This window comes from Alligator sinensis, unplaced genomic scaffold (genome assembly GCF_000455745.1).
Source record: "Alligator sinensis unplaced genomic scaffold, ASM45574v1 scaffold1637_1, whole genome shotgun sequence".
Taxonomy (NCBI): Eukaryota; Metazoa; Chordata; order Crocodylia; family Alligatoridae; genus Alligator; species Alligator sinensis.
The window spans coordinates 92015-117635 of NW_005843165.1; the positions used below are offsets into that span (position 1 = coordinate 92015).

Below are 25621 nucleotides of genomic sequence, written 5' to 3' on the forward strand. Positions count from 1 at the left end.
CGAGGGCCTGGTGTTCCCCTCCCCGCAGCCCCAGCTGGTAACCCAGCCCCGCACTGGCTTTGGGCTCACCCGTCGGGGCTGTGCTGCAGTAGCAGCAGCTGCAACCCCTGGACTTGCCATGCCGGACAGCGTTTGCTGCTGCTGCCCAGTGCGCAAGCTCCGGGCAGGCAGCAGCAGCAAACACTGCCCAGCACGGTAAGCGGAGGGGCCACAGCTGCTGCGGCGCAGCCCTGACAGGTGAGCCCAGAGCCAGCACAGGGCTGGGTTGCAAGCTGGTGCTGAGTGCAGGGGAAAACTGGCCCCTCGCCACCCCGTGGCCGGCACCCTGCGCTGCAGCCGCTTGCAGCTCGCATGGGGCTACCTGTGCCTGTTCAGGACATCCCTGCACAGGCTGCGAGCAGCTGCAACAGGGAGTGCCGGCCACAGGGTGGGTGAGGGGCTGTTTTTCCCCCCCTGCACTCAGCACCAGCTCATCCCCTGCCCTTCCCCACACTCCTCCCCCATCTTACCTGAGTTTCTGGCGCTGGGCAGCCACATAGTCCCAGGCCAGAAGCCCCCGCTGGGGCTTCTGGCTGGGGGGTGGCAGGAGGGCCCAGGCGGGCCCTGCTGTTGCAGGAGCTCTCCAGGGCTTCCCCTGGGTCCTACTGCCCTTCGTTCCTGTCATCTTTGACAGGAACCAAGGACAGATAAATTTTCATTTTCTCAATTTTTTTAGGAGCCCTGCAGGTCAGATAGAATGGTCTTACTGGTCGGATCTGGCCCACAGGCCATATTTTGCCCAACCCTATACTAATCCACCCCAAGAGTGCATTTTAGTGTAAGATATTTTAGAGATTTCACAATGAAAGTATCACAGACTAATTCTAAACATGCGATCACTTACAGAAGGAGAGAAGACTCAATTCCCATCTCAACAGGTTGCGTCTTGGTGTGAAGTAATTAAAGGTATAACTATGTTATTTTCCCCATCAGTCTTATCTTTTTCCTGTTCCCCCTTTACACTGTCATACTAATGTTGTGCCTGGATTCAACTTAGGTCTCAATCCTCCCACCAGTACCAGATTAATAAAAATCCTTAGTAATAGGATCCTCAGATAGGTTGTTAGCAATTTTCTACAACATCCTGTAGAAAACATCTAAATTGAAGGGCCGCCATACTGAGTAATCTTTGCTAGTCTCCTTAATGTCTCAGCCACATATCTCCCTTTCATGCAGCCTACTTTATAAGGACACACAACACTTGTGCCTTGCTACAATATGCATCTGGCAGAGGGGGTTGGTCAGTAGTATCCAAGGCAAAGCAAGCTATAGGAGTTCCAGTTATGCTAAGCCAAAGCACCCAAAACACGTAAAAATCTATTAATGAACAGAAAAGCTGGTACAAGAAGGGAGTGATGGTAGAAGTAAAATAAAAAATGGGGGCAGGTGCTGAGCTAGAGAAGAACTGAAGATGCCAGGTGTATGAACTTGGCAAAAAGAAAAATATAAATGATTATCTATACATAAAAATAATATAAACAGTAACATGAAAACCTGGGTATTTGGGTATAAATAGGAGTGGTGAATTAGTTGTTTCTTGTAGCAACCTAGCGGCAGGTAAAGGAAGCACACTGTTCCTATTCTGTCCCCATGGTCTTACAGAATTGGGCAGACTGCTAAACAGACCAGCCAGCAGACTGTCTGAGTGACAATAAACCGGTCTGAGCTTTTGCCACTGAACACAAATTTGGAGTCATTTTTTCTGCACACCTAGACTCTAGGAACACGTCCACACATGCAGGCCATGTACACTTGCAGCAGCTCAAATACCAGCAGCACAAATTTGTGCCAGAGATTTGTGCCTCAGCGCTTATGCCTGAACATGCACTTCGGTGTGGAACACGTGCCACTTTAGGCAAACTGACTCTGCCCAGCTCTTCCCTGATCTGCAGCCCAGGGGACCTAGAGGCTGGGGCCAGCACCTGTGTCAGCCACCTCGTCTGCCCTTCAACTGGGTCCCCAGTGCCGGCCCTGGGCAGGCTCCTCTGCCTGGGCCCCACCACTTGCCTCACTAGCAGAGATCCTGATGTTCCATTTTAAAAAAAATGCAAACTTATTAAAAAAACCCAAATTCTCTCACTAAAATACCCAAAAGCCATGTTCTTCCCATCATTAAAATGAAATGCCACTATATAGAGAGAGATCATGAGGGCAATGTTTTATTGATATATTTACCATTTTAAAGCAATTTGGAAGCCTACCAGTGCCACTATCGTCATAATAAAACAAATTCTAAATATCTATACACTTTGGCGTTTGCTTTTGTTTTTTATCATAGAAAAATCAGAGCTGCTCCTGCCTCTTTCACTCACTAGGATGTGCGGCGCTGAGCAACAATGATATGCCAGTGCCCTGCCCCTACCATTGCCCCTCACTCCCAACCCACAGCCCCTGCCAGTGCCCCTCACTCCTGACCCGCAGCCCCTGCCTGCCCCCACTAGCTCCCTCCCAGCCACAGCTCCATCTCAGCACCAGGACGTAAGTCCAGCTGCAGCTGTCCCACCCACTGCTTTGTGGCTCTGAGCTGCTGTTCTGCTCCCTGCACCTGTGCCCAGGCCCCAGCAATCCCCATGCCATTCCTGGGAAGCCCTTGACTGGGGCCCAGGGACTGCGTTGGATAAGTCCCTTCCATTCTAAACCAGCCTCCCCCTGCACAGGCTGCTCTAGGGGGCAGAAGGGCTCTAAACTCAGCTCTGGCAGCCTCTCCAACCCAACCCCCATCTCTCTCACACACCTGCCGACACCTCCACCCCTCTCCCCAGCCCATCACACCCCCACAAGTGGTTCCTGGGACCAGGAACCCCCCAGGCTGGAGGCACATGCTCCAGCACGAGTGTGGGCACAAGATAGGGCTGCAGTGTGGCAGTTGCCTCTGCAGCCATAGCTCACACCAGCAGGTTCCATTCCGCCTGGTGGCTGGGCACACAGGGTGTGAGATTTGTCGAGGGACATGGTGGGGGGTGCTTGTGCAGAGGTCTGTGGGTGTGGAAGGACTGTATGGGAGACTGCTTGGGAGAGGTGGGTCCGCTACCCACCCCCCACGATGCGCAGACCCTCCCCCCCCCCCAAAAGCAACAGCAGCCACTATCAGGGCACTTGTGGCCCACTGTTGGCAGAGACCCCCAGCACCGCCTCAGACCCAGTGGCTGCACGTGGCTCTGGCCTGGCTGCTGGACCACCCTTGCACAGGACCAGGCTGCTCTTGCTGTGACCCGTGGCTCCCAGCACTGCACACAAGCGCCACACACCCTGCTTAGAGACTCCACAACAGGCACATGCGTGTTTGTCTGGATGTGGCCCACAAGTCCTCTAACACTGACCTTCCACAGCACTCAGACCCCAGCAGCCTAAACATGGAAAGCAACAGCGAAAAACGCCATGTGCCTCAGAACAAACACAAGCAAGCAAAAATAATAAGAGATTTGAAAATCAAAGTCAATTGAGTCGCATCTACCAGCTTCTTACTCAGTGACATCCATGTTTTAGATTGGAGGTTTTTTCCCATCCTAACAGCCTTTAAAATCTTAAAGTGCATTGTTTTCTCTCTTTTTTTAAAAGTATGATCATTTATCTTTGTGCCTTTGCATGCTATGTAAAACACACTTCGATCCCTTACCTTGGGTTCTTTTAAATAACAGTGCATGGCCTGAGTCACATCAGCAGCATGAACTGCATTATGATAAGGGTTTTGACTATGATAATCTTCTTGGACCATAACTACAGGAAATAAAACAAGCATGCAAATTTAAATAAAATGGCAATCTTTAAAAAAATGTACTGTTTTACATATCCTTGTTAAACACAGGAAGAGACTAAAATATTAAAATGTGACTTTTTGTGCATATAAAGGTAATGAACCAAATTCATTTTAAAAGTTTAGCCATCCCTCCCCCTACACACACACACACACACAGCTTGACAAAATTGGAACAAATAACCCTAATTTTTAACTGGTCTGGCAACAGATAATTGATGCATCTTGCCTGACTGGACTAGCTGGAGTCCTTAGAAAATACAGAAATAGGTGATTGGGAAGGAACAAAAAGGAATTTGGATTGAGATTTGGACACTGAGCTGTCCTGTAGATTATACAGCGATCCTCCAAAAAACCCTGCTAAGAGGGCTTGAGTCTTATTTCTCTAGGTCTGATTAAGAATTAACCCTAGTCAGCATCAGTAAAAATAAAAAAAAATAAGAAAAGTAATTTATATCTGATATTGTCCCAATTACCATCATCTCCACTTCACATTCACTTGTAATCTGATATTCAGCTCTTAAAATCTTCTGAAGACAAATGTGATATATAGCAACTTTCAAACTAATATTCTTGGTTAAAAAAAAAAAAAAAATCAAATTTTTCCAAAAAATATTTCCAAAATTGCTGAAATTCATGTGATTTTGTAAGTGTGGAAATGTCCCCACCCCCATCACCACATCTGATTTAATTATAAACATTTCTTGAAGTGCACTGACTTGTGAAAAACCAACACACTATCCAAATTAAATTTGTATGCAAAATATATTGACAATCACAGAAGCAAGCTTCAAATTTGAGCTGTTCAAATTTGCTAAACTGTAGCCAATACTTCAATTAGCATCTTAATGTACAAACAAGGAGTAATAATGCTCACTGTAACAGGCTAGAACATACCTAAAAATCTGCGAAGTTTCATCGTATCTAACTGGAAGTGTTCAATTAGTCCATGAAAATTAAACAGGTGGAAGGTTAAGCTCACTAGACTATTTCCTAAAAATAAGATAAAGTAGTAATTAAAACGCATGAAATCAGTTCTATCACAACAGAGAAACATTTAAAATCATAGGTGAACAAGTTATGCAAACTGATTTTTCCTTAATTTTTGTCTAACTTATGAAACAAGAAGCATGTGTAGATTGAGATTTAGTTTTATGAATGGTCTCCACACCAATGATCCTCAATGCATCTCCAGCCAACAGTGAAATCTGCAATGAGAGAAATCTCACTAGTATTACAATTAACAGATCAGGTTTTGATGACACCTTCCTTTTGGTGGAGAACAAATTTAAGAACAGATTTATTGCTGAAAAAAGAACACAGTTAATTAGATCAGTAAGATGAGCACCACTGGTGACTGCTCCAAGCTGAAACATCTACTTAACTCTGCCATCATGTTTTTGACTTAAGCATTCCTTATTGCAACCAGAAATAAAAGAAAAGAAATGTGTATACTGCATTGTGCAGTATTACTACAAGCTTGCTCTACAATTTGTTTACTAGAAACTACAATATTTAATATCACACTTTTAATTTACCTTTAAAAAAGTTCCCAGAGGCAGTAAGGAAAGGCTTGCAAATTAAATATATTGAATCAAATTTGCAACATATTTACTTTAACCCCCCATTAGATGTTTATTGAGGAGCACAAAATTCCCCCAGCATATAAAACTTACTGTCAAGTCTGCATTATATATAGCACATTCATACCACTTTCCTCAGAGGAGAGGAGAGAATTTCTACTTGACACTAAGATGGAACAAGTTCATTTAGACTTAAATGAAAGTGAGCACCCACATAGCTTTTTGAACCAATTGTTTAGTTTCACCAAGTTATACTTACATTACCATGCTCAATCTCCACTCATTTATTTAAGACACATGAAAACATAAAAGCAAGCTTCTTTTAACTTACAACAATATAACATGATATGCAAAGCTTTCCTTCAAAGGCAGAACCATCAGTTTGTGAGGCTACACCTACTTCTCTGAGCTGTTGCTCCCAGGTTTCTATTCAAGGTCTCCTATGACAGTCTCTCAGACTACTACCCTGTTCTTTTCTTCTTCAGTTTCCATTGCGTGACCCTACATGCTGACTTGTAAAGTTGATATAGCTGAAGTCATACACTAACTACTCTCAAAAACTACTCTTAACTACCAGCTTCTCCTCCTCTACCTAGGTCCCACATCTGTGTGGTTCAGGTATTCTACCACATCCAATGCAGAACCACCAAGAGGAGCTCTTCTTTTTCCCCCTAAAACCTCCTCACCTATCATAGTTATTACCACTACTTCATCTCACACTTGCAGTTTTAGCAGCTCTTCCCTCCAGAAGCATTTCTGCCTCTTGCCAACTCCTTTCCAGTATTTTAACATGTAACCCGTCCCCTTCATTTACATAACAAGATGTTAGCCCATTATCTGGTAGTTTACCATATTGAAAAATACAACTACTTCTTCAACAGTTTCTGACATGTCCATTTCTTGTTCCTCCATACTATTCAACATGCAGCTGCCAGTATCATCATATATACTAATTTAACACACTGCCCTGCTTTTACCCAATTCCTACATAAGCTTTCCTTCTCTTTATTCCAGTTCCAGGACTATTCTTCAATTACCAGATTATCTCCTAACTCCCTCATACTTTATATCTTTGCTATCACCTCTTTCTAGAGCCCTTGCTGCTTTCTGAAATCTATATATACACACCATATAATTTTTTCTCCATTCCATTCCCCACTCTTGCTTTAACTTTTCTTCTATGGTACTCCTATAACTAGAAGTTTCATTTTATGTATATCTAATTTCTACAGCCTCACCTGTTCTGTAAAGTTTCCCAGCTATAAACACTGGTAACAATTCTTCATTTTTCCCCACTATTTTCTACTGGATTTTAAATATTCTGACTTTACACTGAATAATCCTTTGGAGGTAAGGGTGCTGTTAAGCATAAATGAATCTATGGAAAAGAATGCTATGCACACTAACAGCTGTCTGTAACTGAGCAAAGAGAACAGCACAGATTTTACTGGTTACATTATTTTTTAATTTAAAATATATTTTCAATAGTAATAAAGAAGAGATAACCAAGCTATTGAAGCAACTACCTGAAGAATCTATTACAGAAACTCAAGAAATGACTGTAAGTAGCTATCTAGAATTTACGTCTAGATTTTCAAACCAAATTTTTTTCCAAAATAAACCCACAAATCTATAATCAAAGAGCTTCAACAAGCAGTTAGATCCCACCCCACAAGTAATGACGTATCAGTTTAAAGTTGAGCTAAAAGTATTTTTTATGAATAGTAAAAGCCACAAGCTTACCATTTGTTAGCCTATCAAAAAGAAAGATATCAAAATTCCAGTTTCCAACTTTCTCCAGCATACACTGAAAGCAAACAAAAATATTTCCATTGTAATATCTTCATTCATCATCTGCCCATTTCAGATTTCAGAGCCAGCTGTAAATTTTAGTATATCTAGCTAAAAAAAGCATTAAAAGGAATACAATTTAAAAAACAAGTTCTGTCCAGAAGTATGAGCTAATATTGTTACAAACTATTCTGTATGTGTTCTGAAATACTGAATGTAGTTGTCTTTTCACAACACTCCGATTTGCTTTTTCCCCTTCCAGCTAGTTTACAGAAAACAATCATGCCCTGTCTCAGTTTTGTTAGACTTCAGCTGTGCTCTCAGTTACTTCTTATAAGATGGCTCTCTATTCTACCAGTCATCCTACTCATCTTTCACTGCAGTTTGAACTGATCCTTCTGGAACACAGATGAACAGAACAGTAGATAGCATTCCAGATGAGGTCTCACCAGAGCTATTGACAACAACTCTGATGCTTACCTAGGATCAAATGTATTTGACTTTAGCAACTACATATTGGTGACAGCCAACCTGTGATCCCAGGTCTTCCTTTTCTGTCTCTTTCAACTGATGAGTTCTCATGTGTTAACAGAAATTCTTGATATGAAGCCCGAATAGATACTAATTATATTATTCCATTCAGTTCTTCCTGTATAGTAATCCTGATCCTCCTTCACACTGATGATGCTTTCTAACTTTTGTGCCATCAGCTCACTCCTACTTTATGCCCCAAGGTCACAGGTGCCGAGTACAAAATCGGGGCCAGAGGGTCATGAACCCCCTTCGGAAGAGGGCTGTCACCCAAAATGCATAAAACTTCCTACATGTCCATCATAGCCCCTCAGCAAAAATAAGAGTACCTACGCCCAAGGTCATAAATGAATATATTTAATAGGAACTTAGTCCCAAGAACAAATCTTTGAACTCAACTAGTAACCTCCATCTTTCCTAACACTTTAGTTTCAAGCAAAATCTATGGTCACCTTTCCTTTTGGTTCCTTTCCCATCTCACTACTGACCATCTTCTCCAGTTAACTACTAATTTCTCAAGTGACACTATCAAATACTTTACTTAAGTCCAAAAAGATTAGAGCTACCATATTTCCCTTGTATAACAAAATCAGACATCCTGTCAAAGAATGATAAATCAAGTTAGGTTAGCATGATCTACCTTGGGAAAAATGCCATGTGAAAAAAATGCACACTTATTTTCTATTTATCTCTAATTTTATCATTCCTACAAATTCCTGCATGTTTTTTAGGTTAGACAAACAGACCCAGAGTTCCCTGCATCGTTCTTAAAATATGGGTACTACACATTTGCTATTCACCAATCAAGTCTAACAGACGTTATGAAAACATTTGCTGCCAAACTTAAGATGTTCTATCAGTATTTTAGGATGAATATGATCCTCGTTCTTGCACATACCCAAATTTGAGTTTTAAACACTGAGCTTTGTTTCTACCTCAGTTGAGAATAATTTACATATTCATATTCTTAATTTTCATTGCCATTAGCAACCCTGCCTCTCCTCCCATGGTCAGCCTCATTCTTATTGAAAACTGAAGCACTGAACAGTCATTTAGTTTAGGGGTTATATTCAAATTCTCTTTAATCTCAACATCATCCTCACTATTTAGTAGTCAGGCTTCTTTCTCCACTCATATTATATACAGCCAAAGAGCCATTATTATTTGTTTTAAATTTCCTTTGCAAGGTCTGGCTTGACCTCTCGCCACTCACTTTATCCGTATGTTTTCTGACCTTTCATTTGTAATCAATCCTTTTTCCATCTCTTTGTAGGTGGTTACTCCAAATATCCTGATTAATCATTTAGTTGTCTGGAAGCCTTCCCTACAATTTTTTCCTCTTTCCTGGAATGCAAATTCCAGAGCTGCATATCAGACTTTGTTAGTCACAAAGAAGTCAGCATCATAACTTGCAAAATAAAGCAATCTCTAAAGAAAAAAAAAATCACATTCAAGTAGCAGAGAAATGTCTAATATTTGTTAGCAGCTGGTCATTTTCATTGAGTTTTGGAGTTTGCTTATTTCACTGCCAGTAGTCTTTTCTCTTCTTAAAAACTTAGAAGAAAAGCCAATAGAAATATATTGCATAAAAAAAATTCTTTTCCCACAAAAGATAGCTGAGAGTCTATATATGGAATGGAAATGAATGCTAAAGCCACAGTGCATCAAAATAAGGTTTTATAAAATTTCTACAGGACTTGCATAAAGGATGCTATTAACTATACCCAACTTTAGTATTATTTTAGTCACATATGGTACCATCTGTTGCTTTCAGAAAGAGCACCAGTCCACTGCTCTCAAAAACTGTCTCAGAAGATGCAAATAATCAAACTAGCATCTCCCAGAAGAGCCAACTAAGTTTACTCACTGTTAGGTTTCATCAGCTGCTTTGTTTTGGGATTTGCCTTTACAGATAAAAATTACATAACTCAGAAGCATGGAGTCCAAACACAGTAAAGTTTACATTTACTGGAAATTTTCTGCTTTTAAGCTGCATGCAACAGGGGTCTGTAGAATTATAAATAATTAGACATTTGGTAGAAAAGTATCAAACATTTTTTAAAAAGCACAAACCTTTGCTTGTCCATTATAATCATCATCTAAAATGTTTGAGGAGTTTGGAACAGTAATGCCACGGAAGAAACGAGAAGATCTCAGGTACCGCTGGAAACTTAATAACCTTCTGACATTCCTTGCAGACACAGAGACTTCAATTTCAGAATTTGCTAGAAAAAAAAAGAACAAATTCTTTCTAAAAATAATTAAGGAAAAAACCTTCCAAACAGGTTGGTAAAACAAAGATGTTTAAAAAAAATTTGTTTAATTTACTTTCGTCACTGTTCAATGCTTTAAACGAATTAAATGGTTGTATTTAGTGATAAGAATATAACTGTTCTAACAGTTAATCAGAACTATGGTTTAGAACAATTTGTTTCCTCTTCTCAACTCAATATAGAGACACAGAGACCTGCAAATTGAAAACTAGCCATATGTGTTTTAACTAAAAATACATTATATACTTAGGGACACTGAATAAGAATTACATTTCGTGTTAGTCCTGGAATAAAAACAAAACACATTAGACATGAGAATATTTCTTCAAAGAAGTGCAAATATATAAATAACTTCCTCTGGAAATTTATGATACATAAAACATTAGCAGCAGTAGCAACAACAGGTGTCATTAGTTAAGTTGTGGTATATGACTTAAAAATGACAAATACAACAAGAAAACCTTAAGCATCCAGAAATTACTTCTGCAAAAACTAGAACTTTGACAACTGTCACTATTGCTAATTATACAGTGAAGGTTTTCAAAAGCACTTAAGCAAAATTATTTTCAAAATTTTTTATACAAAACTTTCTCTGAACAACCCACTCCTGTTCTACTTATTCCCATGAGGTTCATACTGAACACCACCTTGCCTGAATACAGTAAAACTTGTACAGAAATCATTCTTGGCCTGTCTTTATTAAAACAACCCAAAATATTTCATCTATCTTATTCCACCTTTATGATGTCCTTCAAATTGTGCCTTCAGTTTTTCTTGTATATTATTCCTAGAATCAGCTGTACTTAGTATATATGAATGATCTTACAGAGTATTAATAAAATCAGGACACATTTGGGGAGCTCAGGATTCACATGCATACTCCTCAAGATGCACAGCCTCAGAAGTAATGCCTGATGATCTATACTACTTTCATTTCCAGAGAGATAACAGATATAACACAGCTGTAATTTTTGTAGTTAAAATTAAGCATTCTAGAACATATTTTGTAACTGAAGAGACGCTAGCCCAACATAGTCATTTATTAATCTACTAAACCCGAATAATTACCACAAACAATGTACCATTCCCATTACATTTTTTTGAAAAGTTAGACATGGTGAAACTGAAAGCATGAGCCTAATACTTTGTTTTTTTTTTTGTAAAGGTCAAAATGATACTGAAACTTTCACAGAGCTTTCTAGAATAGAAACTTCTCCCTACTAGATCAGGCCTTTCAGCCCCTATCCCTTGCCACCCTGGGAGGGGGGAGGGTAATACATCTCTTTAGACATACTCAAGTATAAAACTTTTTTTCACCTCGGCTTGAAGAAGTCATAATGCTGAAAAGGAAGAGACCAGACCAACTGATTCAGAAGCTAACATTCTTTCCACTTCACTCTAGAACAGAGGTTTAAAAGACAACTTGCAAAAGAAAATAACTGAACTTCATTTTTTAATCTAAGAAGATCTTAAGTAATACTTGCTTTTTAAATAAAGACAAAAACAAAAACACTAAACAAAACAGCATTTCTTTCCTTCTTTTACTTCTCAATTATAATTGTTTAATGTTTGAAAACTTGTTGCTTATGAATATAAAAATTACCATACTGAATCAAGTCCAGTATACTGTACCTGACTGTACATGTGTATGGTGGGGCATAAGGCATGTTAGGTGTATGTATGTCAGTGGGGACTGTGGGGGCAGGGTGTGGGAGCTTTGTGGGGTGCAGGGACCACCCCCCCCCACATGGCACGCAGCCCCTGCTGCCAGCAGCAGCAGGCAGGGGCAGGGGAGGGGCTCAGGAAGCTCATGCCCGGTAGGCACTGGTGCCCAATGGTCCATCTAGCCCAATATCCAGTTTTAGCCAGTGGCTTTAAAGTAGTGAGGGCCAACCTTTTGGCATGCCACAAATTAGCCCAGTGCCCACCTTCAGCGTCACTCTGACCCCCTTCCTCTACCCAATCCGTTCTGCTTCCTCACCTTTGTTCCCTGCCTAATCTGCTGCTTTGCTTTCGGCTTCTTGCCATCTGCCGCTGTGCTGCCTGTCCTACTTGTGGCATCCATTCCACTGGTTGGCCACCTCTGCTTTAGAGGGAAAGCATGTGAACAGAAAATATCAAGAGCAGTCCAACTCATCAAACCTTCCCTTTCTTAAGCCATCATTCATTTAGGGATGTCAGAAGATACATCCTTAATTGTTCTGTTTAACAGTTATTAATGAACATATCCCTCCACAAATTTGTTTAATCCAGGGGTGCTCAACCTCTAACCTGCAGGCCAAATACAGTCCATGAAGCCACAGCATATGACCTGCAGGGCTCCCCACAGGTAGGGAAATTTGGCAATGGGGAAACTCGAATAGGAAATATCAGTATGTTGATGCAGGGTGACTGGATTTCCTCCAAGTTGTTCCTGCACATGGAACTGGAAATATTTCAGATATGTGCCACAGAAGACTCGAACCTAAACCTTTCCCCTACTAATCTAAATTTGGGTTCCTGGACCCCTCCTCTATACAATCCTTCAAGTCACTACTATCATACATATCATAACTATACTAACTCCTGCCCTGAGCTTGCTAAACATTTGCCTCAACTTTAAACATCTTCATATCCATGAGGCAAGTACTTAATCAATTATGGAACCCTATATTTACATATTGGTATTTCCTATTCAAATTTATTATCATCACAGACCCACAACCCAGTCTCAAGTTCAAATGTAAAATACAATAAATCTATTATACCTCTTGGTAAAATAAAATATATTATGCATCAAAATGCAGAAATGTTACAAATGTTTATTCCTGATCCTCATGCTACTTGGAACGACATCATTTGGTTTAAGTGTCCATATTATAGCTGGTTAACTAAATTTGTATAAAGATTATCATGGTGTGAAGAATCAGCTACATTTGGAAAAGATGCAAAGTGGTTTTCATCAACTAACCAAAAATTAGCCCTCTGATTTAGTGACTTCAGAGGAAACTGTCATAGGCATATATGCTAATTAGGTATGTAGTTTTCACTGACTTTCAATGAAAACTAAGGGCTTAGCTGACAGTTGTGTGTCTTTTGCAGGAGGTGGGGAGAGGGGTATAGGGGGAACTCACCCTGTATCTTTATCCAAACAGTTTCAGGAAAGAGATTATTTTATAGACAGCTTATTAAATTCAAAACTGTTTGTGGTTGTATTCTGCTGAAGGTCTATAATCTTTACAAACCTGTAATGAAGTAAACCTTGTATTCTGGAGAAATTGCATAATTTCTTCAACAGCACTACAAGTCTTTCAGCAAAAGAAATAGAGAGATGTAGGGGTAATAGTTGGCAACTGACAGCAAATTGCACAAATTAGTGATAAATGTATTACACTTGACCTTAGCCACTGCAATTGGCAGCATATGACAAAGCAGGATGGTGATAATCCAGCTCCATGGCAATCTATAGTTTCTCTGCCTGACAATCTGAAATACTATGCGCTGTTCTCGACAGTGTTACCAGAAAAATCACAGACAAATTGAAAAAAAATTATAAAACTTTGCAAGAATTAGAAATATATCTCATTTTCTTTAGAGACTATTTAATTACATTTGTGCCATGAGACAAGTGGGTTTGTAATAACCACAGATATAAAAAAGCAGAATTAGTAAGATACTGCCTACCAAAATGCATTAACTGTTATGACAGACTTCCAGCATGTGTGGTTAGGTCTCTTCAACCTCCCCAGAGAACTGTGCGCTTGCACAACCATATTTTGGTAGGAATTTGGTTTTTAATGCATACACAGTATTTACATTAGAAAAAAAACAAGTGCAAAGCAATGCACCTTTGACTTGGATGAGAAGGTTGGGAGGTCTGTGATGTTCTTTCAGACTGCAAACAGACATCACCCCTCATCTCTGCATACCACTTTTTATAGCAGGACAAAAATGTAACTGTAAGCTATGCTTGCCCCTTGGTTGCACCCCAAATGCCCAAACAGGGATGTATAACAATTGCTACTAACAGTTTCTGCTGCTTTACCACACTAGATATCTGCATGTGCATCTGCAAGCATAGAGTGGGGACCTCATGGAGAGTTCCCCAAACTTGTAGACATGTACCCCAGCTCAGAGCCAGGCACCCAGGGCCATTGTCCCACAGCATAGAACTCCTGAAGCTCTGGTACCACCAGGAGCCTGATCCTGAGGAACAACAGCACTGAGTGACACCTATACCTGCCAATCAAAAACCATCAGCTGTGCTGGGACAATCCCAGCACAGCTAATCTCACCACAAAAAGTATGTATGTTGTAGCCCCGGTCCTTCATAGACTGCACTATCAGAGTTTAGTAGACATATTCATAAAACAACTTTGACTAGATTAAGTTTGGATTTTACGGAAAAATACCTCTTCCTTTATTATTTATGGAAGCGTCCGGTTTTGGAAATCTGGATCTTCCATTACTTATTTAGTAAAAAAGGCAGACATGGGTTACTTTCTCCAAAAGAACTTCATGATACAAAATTCTCCTTAATCAGTTCACAAATTTAAAGCTAGCTGACCTCAGGTTGTTCTCTCTCAAAAATCTCATAAAACCCTGGAGTGCTTTTGACTAACCTGAACTGAACAGTTACAGCTTTTCCTCAATTCCTTGTATGAATCCTTAAAAAAAAAATCCCATTCAATCTATCCTCATCTTTATAAACATTGTAAAACACGAACCCAGCCAGTACATTTGGTAAAACATATTGACATATAAGGCTTCTTTTTGTCAAACCCAATATGTCATCTCTGGTTTTATCAACCGAGCAACTTGCCAGTAAATAAGAAGTTTGTCTACCTACAAAAAAAAAAACAAGTCTGCTGTCCTCCCTATAAGACTACATCTACATTACACCATGTACTCACAGCATGGAGTTGGCACATGGAGACCACTAGGACTCCACAGCACTGAACCACAAATGTTTCGAACCCCATACACACACGCAACTGTATGGTTCTGAGGCCAAGGTACACACTAGAGGGAGGAAATTATTTCGCCTGGAGGGCTGCTTAACAAGCGTTGGCCAGATGTCGAGGGCTGCAAGGGTAGCCCCACTCCTGTCCCCTGGTTGCCATCTTGGGACTGGAAGTCCCGCCTCCTAACTTGCAATCTTTGCCACCGGAAGTCCCTCCCCTTGCCCCGGAAGTACTCCATTTGGGAAGGGGGGTTGCCATCTTAGAACTGGGGGAAAAAATTATATACTAAAAAGCAAACATCCACAATAACTTATTTAATTTTTATTTAAATAAAAATGTTTTTGTCCTGATTTGTGTGCGTTTGCATTGTGTTAATAGAGGCAATTGCATAACAGCTCAAAATGAAGTCTAACTCTTGTATATTGTGGGGGGTGGGGGGGTGGAGCGAGTGCTTGTAGCAGTGAGCAGGGTTCCCCCAGAGGCGCATGGGTGTGTGGGAGGAGGATGCACATGGGTTGGGGTGTGGGGTTTGTGAGGTGTGTGATTGTGTATAGGGAAGGGTGTGGTTGTGGGGGAGGACTTTTGGGTATGGTGGGGGGTGCATGGGAACCCCCCCCCCACGCGCACACCCCTGAGCCAGTCAGCACCCAACCCCACCCCACAACAGCCTAGAGCCCACGGGCTCTGCAGTGCCTCACCACCACCACCAGCAGCACACAGCCCCTGCCCCGTACCTACTCCAGACTCACCCCCACCACAGCGGATCAGCCAGAACCCAGGTACAGCCCCAAATCAGTGCACCCTGCATCCGCTCCATACCACCCACCTATGGCACATCCTGTCACCTGCATTAAGGATGGGGTGGCTCTGCAGCTGGAGTCTTTCTAGGCAGAACAGGTGGCAGCAGCTTCTTCCATAAGCCACCTCCACTGGCCTCAGCTCCACAGTACCGGTGGGGACCCGAACCACAGCCCTGACCCAACGCACCCCACGCCTGCTCCAGACTTGCCTGCCCACGCTAAACAGCGCTGGCAGCAGAGCTGGCCGAACACAAACGGTTGCTCAGGAGAAAGGAAGAGTGCCTCCCCTCTCTTGCTGCTGCCCAGAGCTCCCTGCTACAGCCATCTAGAGCCTGTGCTGGGCTGCCCTGGGGCTCTTCTGAGCTGCCACGGAGGCAACGGTGATGGCAGTGGAGCCACAGGGCAGTCAACCTTTATTTTGTCAGGCCCCATCCTTTCCTAAGTGCCACTCGGATTCCCTTCCCCTGCCTGTGGTCTGTTCTTTCTTCCCCACCCAATCTGCTGCTGTTTTCCCTGCTGGATCTGTCCTGTAAAACAAAGGCTTAGTGTGCCATTTGTGGCATGTGTACTGCAGGTTGGCCACCCCAACCTAGTCTAAAGACAAAAAGGGAACAAAAGATAGCATATATACAATGTACACATTTAAGCTTATGGTAAACAAGTTACTGAGGCAGATGAAGGCAAGATTATACACGAGGTGTCAGTTTATACACAGTAACTGCCAGCATGTACCCTATTACCCAGTGACAACTGAAAACTAATCTGTGGTAGCTTATCCTCTTCTACAAAAATACTTCAGCTACACCTGTGCTCCTGCACGGTTTTCCCTGCCTCCCCTTCCCCTCCCCCCACCACCAAGAAAATATTCAAATACAAGAGGCCTTTTAAAACTCAGGGTAATATCAGAAAACTTTAGTTACATATAAATATAAAGATATGAACAAGTAATCAATGTCAAAGCAAATTTTAGCCTTTTTAAAAATGTGCTCTGGAATAAAAATGACTACAGTTTAAGTACTATAATTTAATTAAAACTGCCTAACATTTCTACTACTGTCCAGTAGAGGGAGCTCTAATACATATCTGTCACCAATCAAGTTTGCTATCAGGAAATGTATCCTTTCAAATCTCAACACAGCAAGACTAATATACTCATTAATCCAAAAAAAAAGAGAAAAAGAAAAAAAATTCAGGTGTGTTATGCTTGTGCACCAAAGTATTTTATATAATGGAGGCTATTTTTTAAAAAAAAGAAAATGTAACGAATAATGTATTAAAAAATTTTTTTTTAAAGGTGATAGCTACAATGCCTTAAAAAAAAAAATCAATTAAAGATTATCAACATATCATATTTTACTGGACTTGCATTCTAGCTCAGAAAACTGCTGTTTTAGTACTACTGAGGTGTCTGTGAAAAGCATCCACCCCACTTTTAATATACACTTATGTTTAAAAGTACCAAAAACTGAAAGTTAAGTTTTAAAAGAAGTTAAAAAAATTGAAAACTGTTGTATATGAATTAAACATGAATGAGCCATGTCTGCGAACTGCCATGATCTATAAAGAAAATACACTTTCCTACAGACTGGTTTTCTTAATCTATTTATTTTTATTGCAGTAGGAATTAGAGGTACTGAGCAAAGACACCCATGTTAGGCATGATCAGCATGAAATTATACCTTATTCCAAAATGCTTACAAGATAAGTATACAACAAAAGATTTACAAATTATTATGAGAAATGAGAGTGCCACAAGGTAACTGAGAGAATTCATAACATCGGAACTGTATCTCTTCAATATGAATTTAATACTAACTCTCCAGTGGGAACGTATTATATACTTGATCTGGGCCTTCAATAGGCCGAGAAGCGATTTCAATGGATACACTGGATTTCTATACATTTTGTACATTCATGCTGCTTAAAAAACAAAGAAAAATGTACTGAACTAAATAACTCTATAGTTTTATAATAGGGGTATTTCCTGAACTCTGGATCCCCAACCCTCAGAGTATGTCACAATGAACACCAAAGAGAGACAAAGCTAAAAATAAAACAAACTTAAGAATGGACTGAACTGGTAGCAGTATTTTTGCAAAGATCACAACGCACAAAATACCGGTTATAAGAAATACTGCTCCTATTCCATCAGTTTAGTAGTTCACGACATGATCTAACTATCAATCTTACAACTGGATTTCCTCAGACCTGACAAAGAATGCACTGCCTCCTAAACCTTGTCTAAGTCCATGCTACCCATGCACCTAGTAACAAGGTTGTGTTTTTTTTTGTCTTGCAGATATACCTGCACCCATTTGATAAAGCAAAGATCTCTAGACTACGACAGCATTCCACAAACAAGACGCCTGGAAGCAACAGCAATAAAAATAGAAGAAATATTTAGATTAAGACTAGAAAGCATGCGAGGAAGACCAGTGTATGATTCAGTAACTGAAGCATCTCCAGTCAGGCTATAGCTACTCTAATCAATTAAACACAAGACACACTTAGGTTGGGCAAGCTTCTTCAATTATTTTCCTGAATGGCTAGGAGGTAGGGCTGTGCGAGGCTTCGGACCCTGCTTCGGATCCGAAGAAGCTTTGGACGCTTCGGCGTCTGAAGTAGCATGTCTGGATCGAAGCGCTGGCTTCGCTGGGCTTTCTGAAGCAGTTTGAAGCTTCCAAAGCGCTTCCGAGCCGTGTCAGAGACCCAGCCATAGGGTATAATGGGGAATCAATGAAATATCTGTAACTTTGGTTTTTTTGTCCGATTTGGATTAAATTTGCAGGGATGGTAGCCTCTGCTGAGAGCATGAAACCTGCCAAGTTTCAAGAAGATCGGTGCAAAGGTTCGGGGGGAACTGCACCCCAAATTCTTGAAAGCAAAAAACTCATGTCACATCTACCTGTTACAACACAGGGGGGTGAAAACTGCAGGGTTAGTAGCCCCTGGTGAGGCCACAAAACCTGCCAAGTTTCAAGAAGATTGGTTCAGAGGTTTGGGGGGGAACTGCACCTCAAGCTGAACACAAGCAAAACTTGTGCCATGGATGACACTGTGTGTGTGTTAAGGCGTAGTGGGCTAAAAACTGCAGGGATGTGGCCGCAGCAGGGGCCGCAAAGTCTGCCAGCTGTCAAGGAGATAGGTGCAGGGGGGTTCTGGGGCCCTGCACCTCTAGCTGCTGACAGGCAAAACTCATGACATGGGTGCTTGTGCAACTGTGTCCATCCTGAGGGGAACTACTGCAGGCTTGGCTGCTAAGCTACTGTGTTACCAGTTACCAATCAGTCATGATTCACTCAGGGACCAGGTCAATTACACAGTTGCTAGCTAATGTAGCCAGTTATTTAGCAACAATTAACACCTACAAAGCCCCACACTGAGGAGAGGAAAGAACCAATACAGATAATCAACTGCCCCAAGACCGACAGTTGCACGAGCACCCATGTCACGAGTTTTGCGTGTCAGCAGCCAGGGGTGCAGGGCCCCAGAACCCCTCTGCACCAATCTCCTTGACAGCTGGCAGGCTTCATGGCCGCAGTATTCTTTCAAAAATTTGGGGTCCAGTTCCCCCCAAACCCCTGCACCAATCCTCTTGAAACCTGGCAGGCTTCATGCTCTCAGAAAAGGCTACCACCCCTGCAAATTTCATCCAAATCAGACAAAAAACAAGAAAGTTATAGATATTTCACTGATTCCGCATTATATCCTATGGTCGAATCTCTGAGGCAGCTCCAAAGCTTCGGAGCCACTTCAGCCAGATTGAAGCAGGAGCCACCGGTCCAGAGCTCTGGATCGGATCCCTGGCATCTGATGCGGCCAGATCCAAAGCCGGATCGAATAGCTGCCTACTCGCACAGGCCTACTAGGAAGATCATCTGAGCCCTTCTTTGCATCTTTCAAGATAAAGAAGTTCCTTACTGTTCTAGACTTCTTTTACAGCCCTTTAACAGTGGTTCTAAACAAACCTTTTTGTACCAGGACCCATTTGTAAACACCTATGGCCAGTCCCAATCCAATGCCCCTCACTCCTTCCTGATCCACTGCCCCCCACCCCCAGGCCTAAACCCTCCAGAGTATGGAGCTGGGAGGGGGTACGCATGGGACATGGGGGGATCCCAAGCAGCCCCTTCCAGGCTGAAACTGCAACCTGCAAGGGAAAAGCCAGTTTCCCATATTTTTCTCCTTTAAAGGAGAATCCATTTTTCAAGTTTGTTCATGATTCTTTCATATATTCTTGTGATCCACTTTTGGGTACTATTTTAACAAAAGAACTGGAGAACTGTCAAGGGGTCATCCCTTTTGGTAGTATTTTCAGGACAGGGGATGGAGAAAACAAAAATTCTATGAAGGACTGCATCTTGAAATGAATATACTTATTACAAAATTTCAGTTAAAGAATAGGAGTGAAACAAAAAAGTATTCTCTTACCCAAAGTAATGGCTCTCAGAGTAAAACAATATTAGGGAAGAGACTAGTGACTTCGCAAGTTCAAAATAAATAAAAGTTAGATATACATGTACCATTTATCACAGAAACCAGCTGAATTCAGTCTCAGTGACTGGAACACCAAATTACATGTACATATAATATTGAAGAATAAGTCTAAGCTCTGTTGAAGAGGGGTTAATATGCCTTTTTTTGCAGCCAGCTTAGAAACACGGAGGCCCTGTAACAGAGTAGTCTGTCCCTTTAAGGAGGAACAGATAACCCTGTTAAGAAAGCCCAATTGTGAAGCATTTTAGGTAAGCAGTGTGTCTTTTGGGAGTTTTAAAAGCAAAAGGAGAAGCAAGCAAGCAATGAAGGGGACAGTTTGCTGCACAGAGGGGCCAGGCTGCTGTCCTGGAGTCAGAGCAGAAAGGAACTCCCCCTGCCCCCAGTATCTGGAAGGGGACAGTGGGATTTTGTTTGTTTATTTAAAATACTTTTGCTTTGAAGAAATGGCTGAGAAGCCCATAAAGAAGCAAGTTACCTTGCAAAATCCACAGGATAACGCGCCTGATTATAGGTGGAGGAGAAAAAGCAGGAAGCCTCAGCCACCAGCTAAAGAACAGATAATGAATCCTTTCTGAAATAGTTGGAGAGGCTACACCAGCAGTAACACCAAGTGTTCCAACAGCTTCAACAGCAACAGTTTCAGCAGAGACTGCAGAGGAGCAGCAGCACTTCATTCTTCCATTTCTGGACCAGGGAAAGTCCAACACACAGGTGGGTCTCAAATACAAGGGGCAGCACCCTCAAAAAGATGGATCCAGATGAAGATTTTGACACGTTACTGAAAACCTTCGAGCATGTGGTCAGAATATATCAATGGCTCCATGCAAAGCTGTCCCGGGGGGGGGTGATGAATCAGGGTGACTGCCCTGGGCCCCGCACTTTGGGGGGGCCCCATAGACAGTGCCGTACAAGCCCCACGGACAGCACCACTGGCACATGCCAAGGGTGCCACCACTCCGTGTGGCCACCGCACACTGCCAGTTTCGCACTCTGGCTGATTGCCACCACCTACCCTCCCCCACACACCCTTCAGGCAAGCTCTGGCTCTAGGATCCATGGGCCACTAACCTACAAGTTGAGATGGCACAGGAGTATGAAACCATCCCAGCCACTATCTTAGACAGTGAACCATATCAGTGCTGGTTCCAGGAAAAAAAAACATTTAACTTGGACTCCCAGCCCAGAGCAGTGACCAGCAATCTTCCCCACCCAGGACTGTCCCTAACAGTAAAAAGTAGGCAGGATATGGGTAAACTGAAACCACCTCAAGAACCGATTAAGAGAGATATTTCCCTCTGACCCAGAGGTGTTTGGACTCTGGCCTCCATCATGGCGATAATGCTGAAGGTCAGAAGGGACACAATTTCAGCTGGGGTGAGGCCTGGTAAGAGGACAGATAAAGGAAAAAGAGTACCATGTGAATGACCTGGCTCTAGGAAAGACTCCACAGAACCAGGATCATTAGGCAGCCAACCTGAGAAAGAAGCTGTGCTCGTAAGAGGCCTGATTTTATACAGAAACAGAGGGTAGACCTAGTCTTTGCCCTGCTCTATGGCCAGTTGGCCCAGACAAATAACACACTTATAGACCCTCACCTAGCAACTCAGGATCCCCACTTTGAACTGCACAAGGATGTCCTGAGGGTCTCTCAAGACAGGATGACCAGAACATGGAAGTCCAAGCTACTGGTGATGAAAAATCATACCATAATTAAGTTTTGAAGTTAGCTCATGACATGGGCCTGATCAGGCCCGTCTGGAAGTCAAGAAAACATAAGAAAGGGTACTTATGTTCTCTTGGCCTGCAATTTATCAGGACATTAAAGACTAGTGTGCATTCTGCTCCAAGTGCCAGTTGGTGGCCCCAGCTGGTGGGTACTCCCTCTTTGAAAGGATTGGGTTAGATCTAGTCAGACCCTTGGAGCCAAGCGCATGCAAGAGTGCTCTTTTATCTTTATGTTCATGGATCATGCCATCTGGTACCCAAAGTGATCTGTAATGCCCCAACCCAAACAATGGCCATAGAACTATTAAAAAAATTCTCACATATGGGTCTCCCACAGAAAATATTAACAGACCAGGGCACCATATTTACATCTCAATTGCTACAAAAGGTTTGGGCTTTTTAAGAGTCCACTCAAACAGAACCCTCCACCTACCACTCCCAGAAGGATGGTCAGTGGAGAGATTTAAATTGGGCTCTGAAGGGGATGTGAGGAAGTTTCTGGCAAAATCCTGGAAATGGGATATGTGCTGATTGTATTTGCTGTTTGGTACCTGTGAGATTCCCCAATTCACAATGGGGTTTTCTCCTTCTAAACTCCTGTATGGGAAGCAACCCTGAGGTATAATGAACCTCCCTCATAAGACCTGGCAAATACAGGGCATGAGGTTTTGAGGTCATCCAGTATGCTTTCCAGCTATAGAAACTGATATATCTAGCAGAGGGGTGGGCATTTATTTGGGCTGGAGGGCTACTAAAGGAGTTTTGCAGAGCTGCTGCAGGCTGGAGGAGGTGGGAGGGAAGGGTGATAACCTGACCTAGCATGGGGCTGGAGAAGGAGGGCAATTGTCCCACACCCACCACCGAGGGCACTGGGCAGAGCAGATGGACAAGGTCTACATGGAAACTGGCCCAGGACCCCTGCAGGCAGGGCACAATTGGCCTGGCAGACAGGATTGGGCTGCAGGCGGGCAGGAAACAGTGTCCAGGAGCATGGTGGGCGCACGGGGCTGTGGAAGGGACTGCAGGGCAGTGACAGCATGGGGCTGGAGCCCAGGGCAGAGCTGCGATTCACACCCCACACATCCCTGCAAGAAGCCCCACAGGGGACATACGAGACAAATCATGACTCTGTCCCAGGCCCCGGCCCTGTGCTGTCACCACCCCCAGTCCCAGCCCCAGCCTCACCTGCCCATCCTGCTCCCAGATGCTACTCCCTGCCCACCTGTGGCCCCATCCCATCTGCCTGGCTGAGCATGCCTAGCCCATGGGGGTATAGAGGATGTTAGGTATAGAGATGACTGAAGAATCATCGAGTGAATGGTTTAGTTCATTTATACTGGTTCCCAAATGAAACAAGGCAAACAGGTTTTGTATTGATTTCTGACATCACGTTCAGTTTACAAAGTTTGATGCATACCCAATGCCCTGGATCAACAAACTGCTGTAATAGCTAGGAAAAGGCAAATTATATATCAGTGCTGGATTTAATAAAGGGTACTGGCAAAGGCCCCCTGCATCAGTGTCCCAAGAGCTAACAGGATTCACAAGGCCACAGTCTAGAATGCTCCCTTCCTGCTGTCACAACCCAAAGTTGTGGTTTTTTGTTTTTGGGTGCTTCGGCACCGCTAAATTATGTCCCCGCCAAATTGCAGCTCCTTTGCACGGTAGAGTTTTCTGCTGCAATAGAGAACCCGCGTGCAAAAACAGTATTTCCCGCCAGTTTGTAGCCTTCTTTGCATGGTGCATTTCTTTTGCATCATAGTGATGCACGGTGCAAAGGAGTTCCCGCCATTTGTATTTAGATTCGCGCCACATTATTGGCCGATCCTAAATTATGCACACGTGGCGGCTAGCGATTGGCTTGCTAGCCGTATAAAGAGCTTGGGAGGTTTCCGCCCAAGTTGGAGAGAGAAAGCAACTGGAGTTTGGGAGAAAGAGCGTGAAGATTTCTAAGCGCTGCTAATCCCTTCGAACCCAGCTTCTTTTTCTCCTTAAGAGGGCAATAGAGGGCCGACTTACCGAACCCACGGAGTCTTAACAACTCCGGGGACCTATTTACCAAACCCGCAGAGCTAAAACCACTCCGGGGGCCCAACGGCCTCTAGCCTCTCCCCGTCGCTGAGCGCAATCCTAAGACGTATCCCTTTCCTTTGAAACTACCGAACCCGCGGAGCTTCAACCACTCTGGGGCCAATTACCGAGCCAAACCCGCGGAGCTTCAACAACTCCGGGGTCAATTGTCGGAGTCCTCTAGCGAGGACTTAAGCGGAGCTGAGCCTGGAAAACTGTCCAGCCTACACCACGACCATCTTCGGTGCAAGTAAACAATCTTTAAATTACCATTACGAGTTCGTGCCTGATTCTAGCGTGTCGCCTGTTCTCTCCAACCCAACATGCCCGGGCTGCTGGCCACAGCCCGCGCAGAGCACAAAAAAAGGCCCGGCTCACACACCTGCTTCCAGGCTGCCCCATCTGTCCAATGAATCAAAAATGCAGCTGCATCAAGAGCATGCCACAGCCAATCTTGATGATGTGGTGGTACTCACAAGTAGCAGGAAGGAACATCTCCACTGGGTCTGGGCAGTGCTACAGTCACTTCAGGCTGCAGGCCTAATAGTGACCCTGGCAAAATGCAGACTTAGCTGTTCAGAGAAGTAAACACTAGGCACATGATTGATTAAACCCCTCATTAACAAAGTAACAGTTTTAGCAGAGTCCCTTGTACCCAAAACAAGAAAGCAGCTAAAGTTCTTCCTGGGATTTAAGAGTTACTGTCCACGCTTTATCCCCTGTTCCCAGCAATTACTTCCCCACTAACAGACAAGCTAAGCATGACAGTACCCAAAATAATGCAGCACTCTCCAACACAGGTTGATCAACCTTCAGAGAAATAAGACAGATACTGTGCACTACACACCCTGGTATAGCATGGTCAGGACTTGAGTTGCAAATTTATTTTACAGATTGATGTCTCAGGGCAAGGCCAGGAGCCACAGACAACTTCTCTCAAGAAGGAGGGGAACTAGATACAGAAGAGTGGATTTCAGACCCACTCTTGGTGGGGAAGATGTGTAACAGGGTGGTCTGTCCCTTTAAAGAGGAAGTCAGCCCTGTTAAAGCCCAGCTGTGCTGCTATTTGGGTAAGCAGGGTATGTCCCACAGGGAACTTTAAAGCAATAAAGCAATTGCTTTAAAGCAATTCCTCAATCAAGCAAGCTGTGAAGGGAACAGTTTGCTGTAGGAAGGGGCCAAGCTGCTGTGGTAGGGGGAATCCCCTCCTAGTGTCTGGGCATGGACAGTTGGATTTTGTTTTGTTTAAAGTTGAACTTTGCTTTGAAGAACTGGCTGAGGAGTCCATAAAGGAGCAAGTTCTCCTACAAAAGCCAGGAGGGCTAAGGGACATGCTTATAAGTCAACCCCAAAGAGCATGTTCCTAAGAAAATATCCACCTAGGGAAGGGGAAAAAAAATAAAACACTGTAGTTTAAGTCTCAAAAAAAACACTCCCATTTTGTTCTAGATTCTTAATTGTTAACTTCTATTCTTGTTTAACTAAGTCAGGGGTGAATGTATATCAAGACTTCGTGCTCTTTCCCCAGTCTCATCCTAAAAGAAAAGCTATTAAAAATTAAGATTTTTCTTTGCTTGACTTTTGCTCCCTTTGCTCCACAGAGCAATCAAGTTCT

At 42.9% G+C, this 25621-nt stretch overlaps 1 protein-coding gene across 3 annotated transcripts in view; it reads right to left on the reverse strand.

The window, feature by feature from the left end:
• PDE7A (phosphodiesterase 7A) overlaps window positions 1-25621 on the reverse strand; it is a 62929-nt gene that overhangs the window by 14485 nt on the left and 22823 nt on the right. For 2 of the 3 annotated variants that reach the window (XM_025194158.1, XM_025194157.1), the window contains 4 exons: window positions 9772-9923; window positions 7120-7183; window positions 4691-4786; window positions 3656-3756 (listed from right to left, as the gene is read on the reverse strand). In XM_025194158.1, the coding sequence (XP_025049943.1) occupies window positions 3656-3756; window positions 4691-4786; window positions 7120-7183; window positions 9772-9923 (413 nt within the window). Of the gene's footprint in view, window positions 1-3655; window positions 3757-4690; window positions 4787-7119; window positions 7184-9771; window positions 9924-11288; window positions 11355-25621 lie in introns of those variants that run through there. The other variant, XM_025194159.1, reaches the window with a different exon arrangement.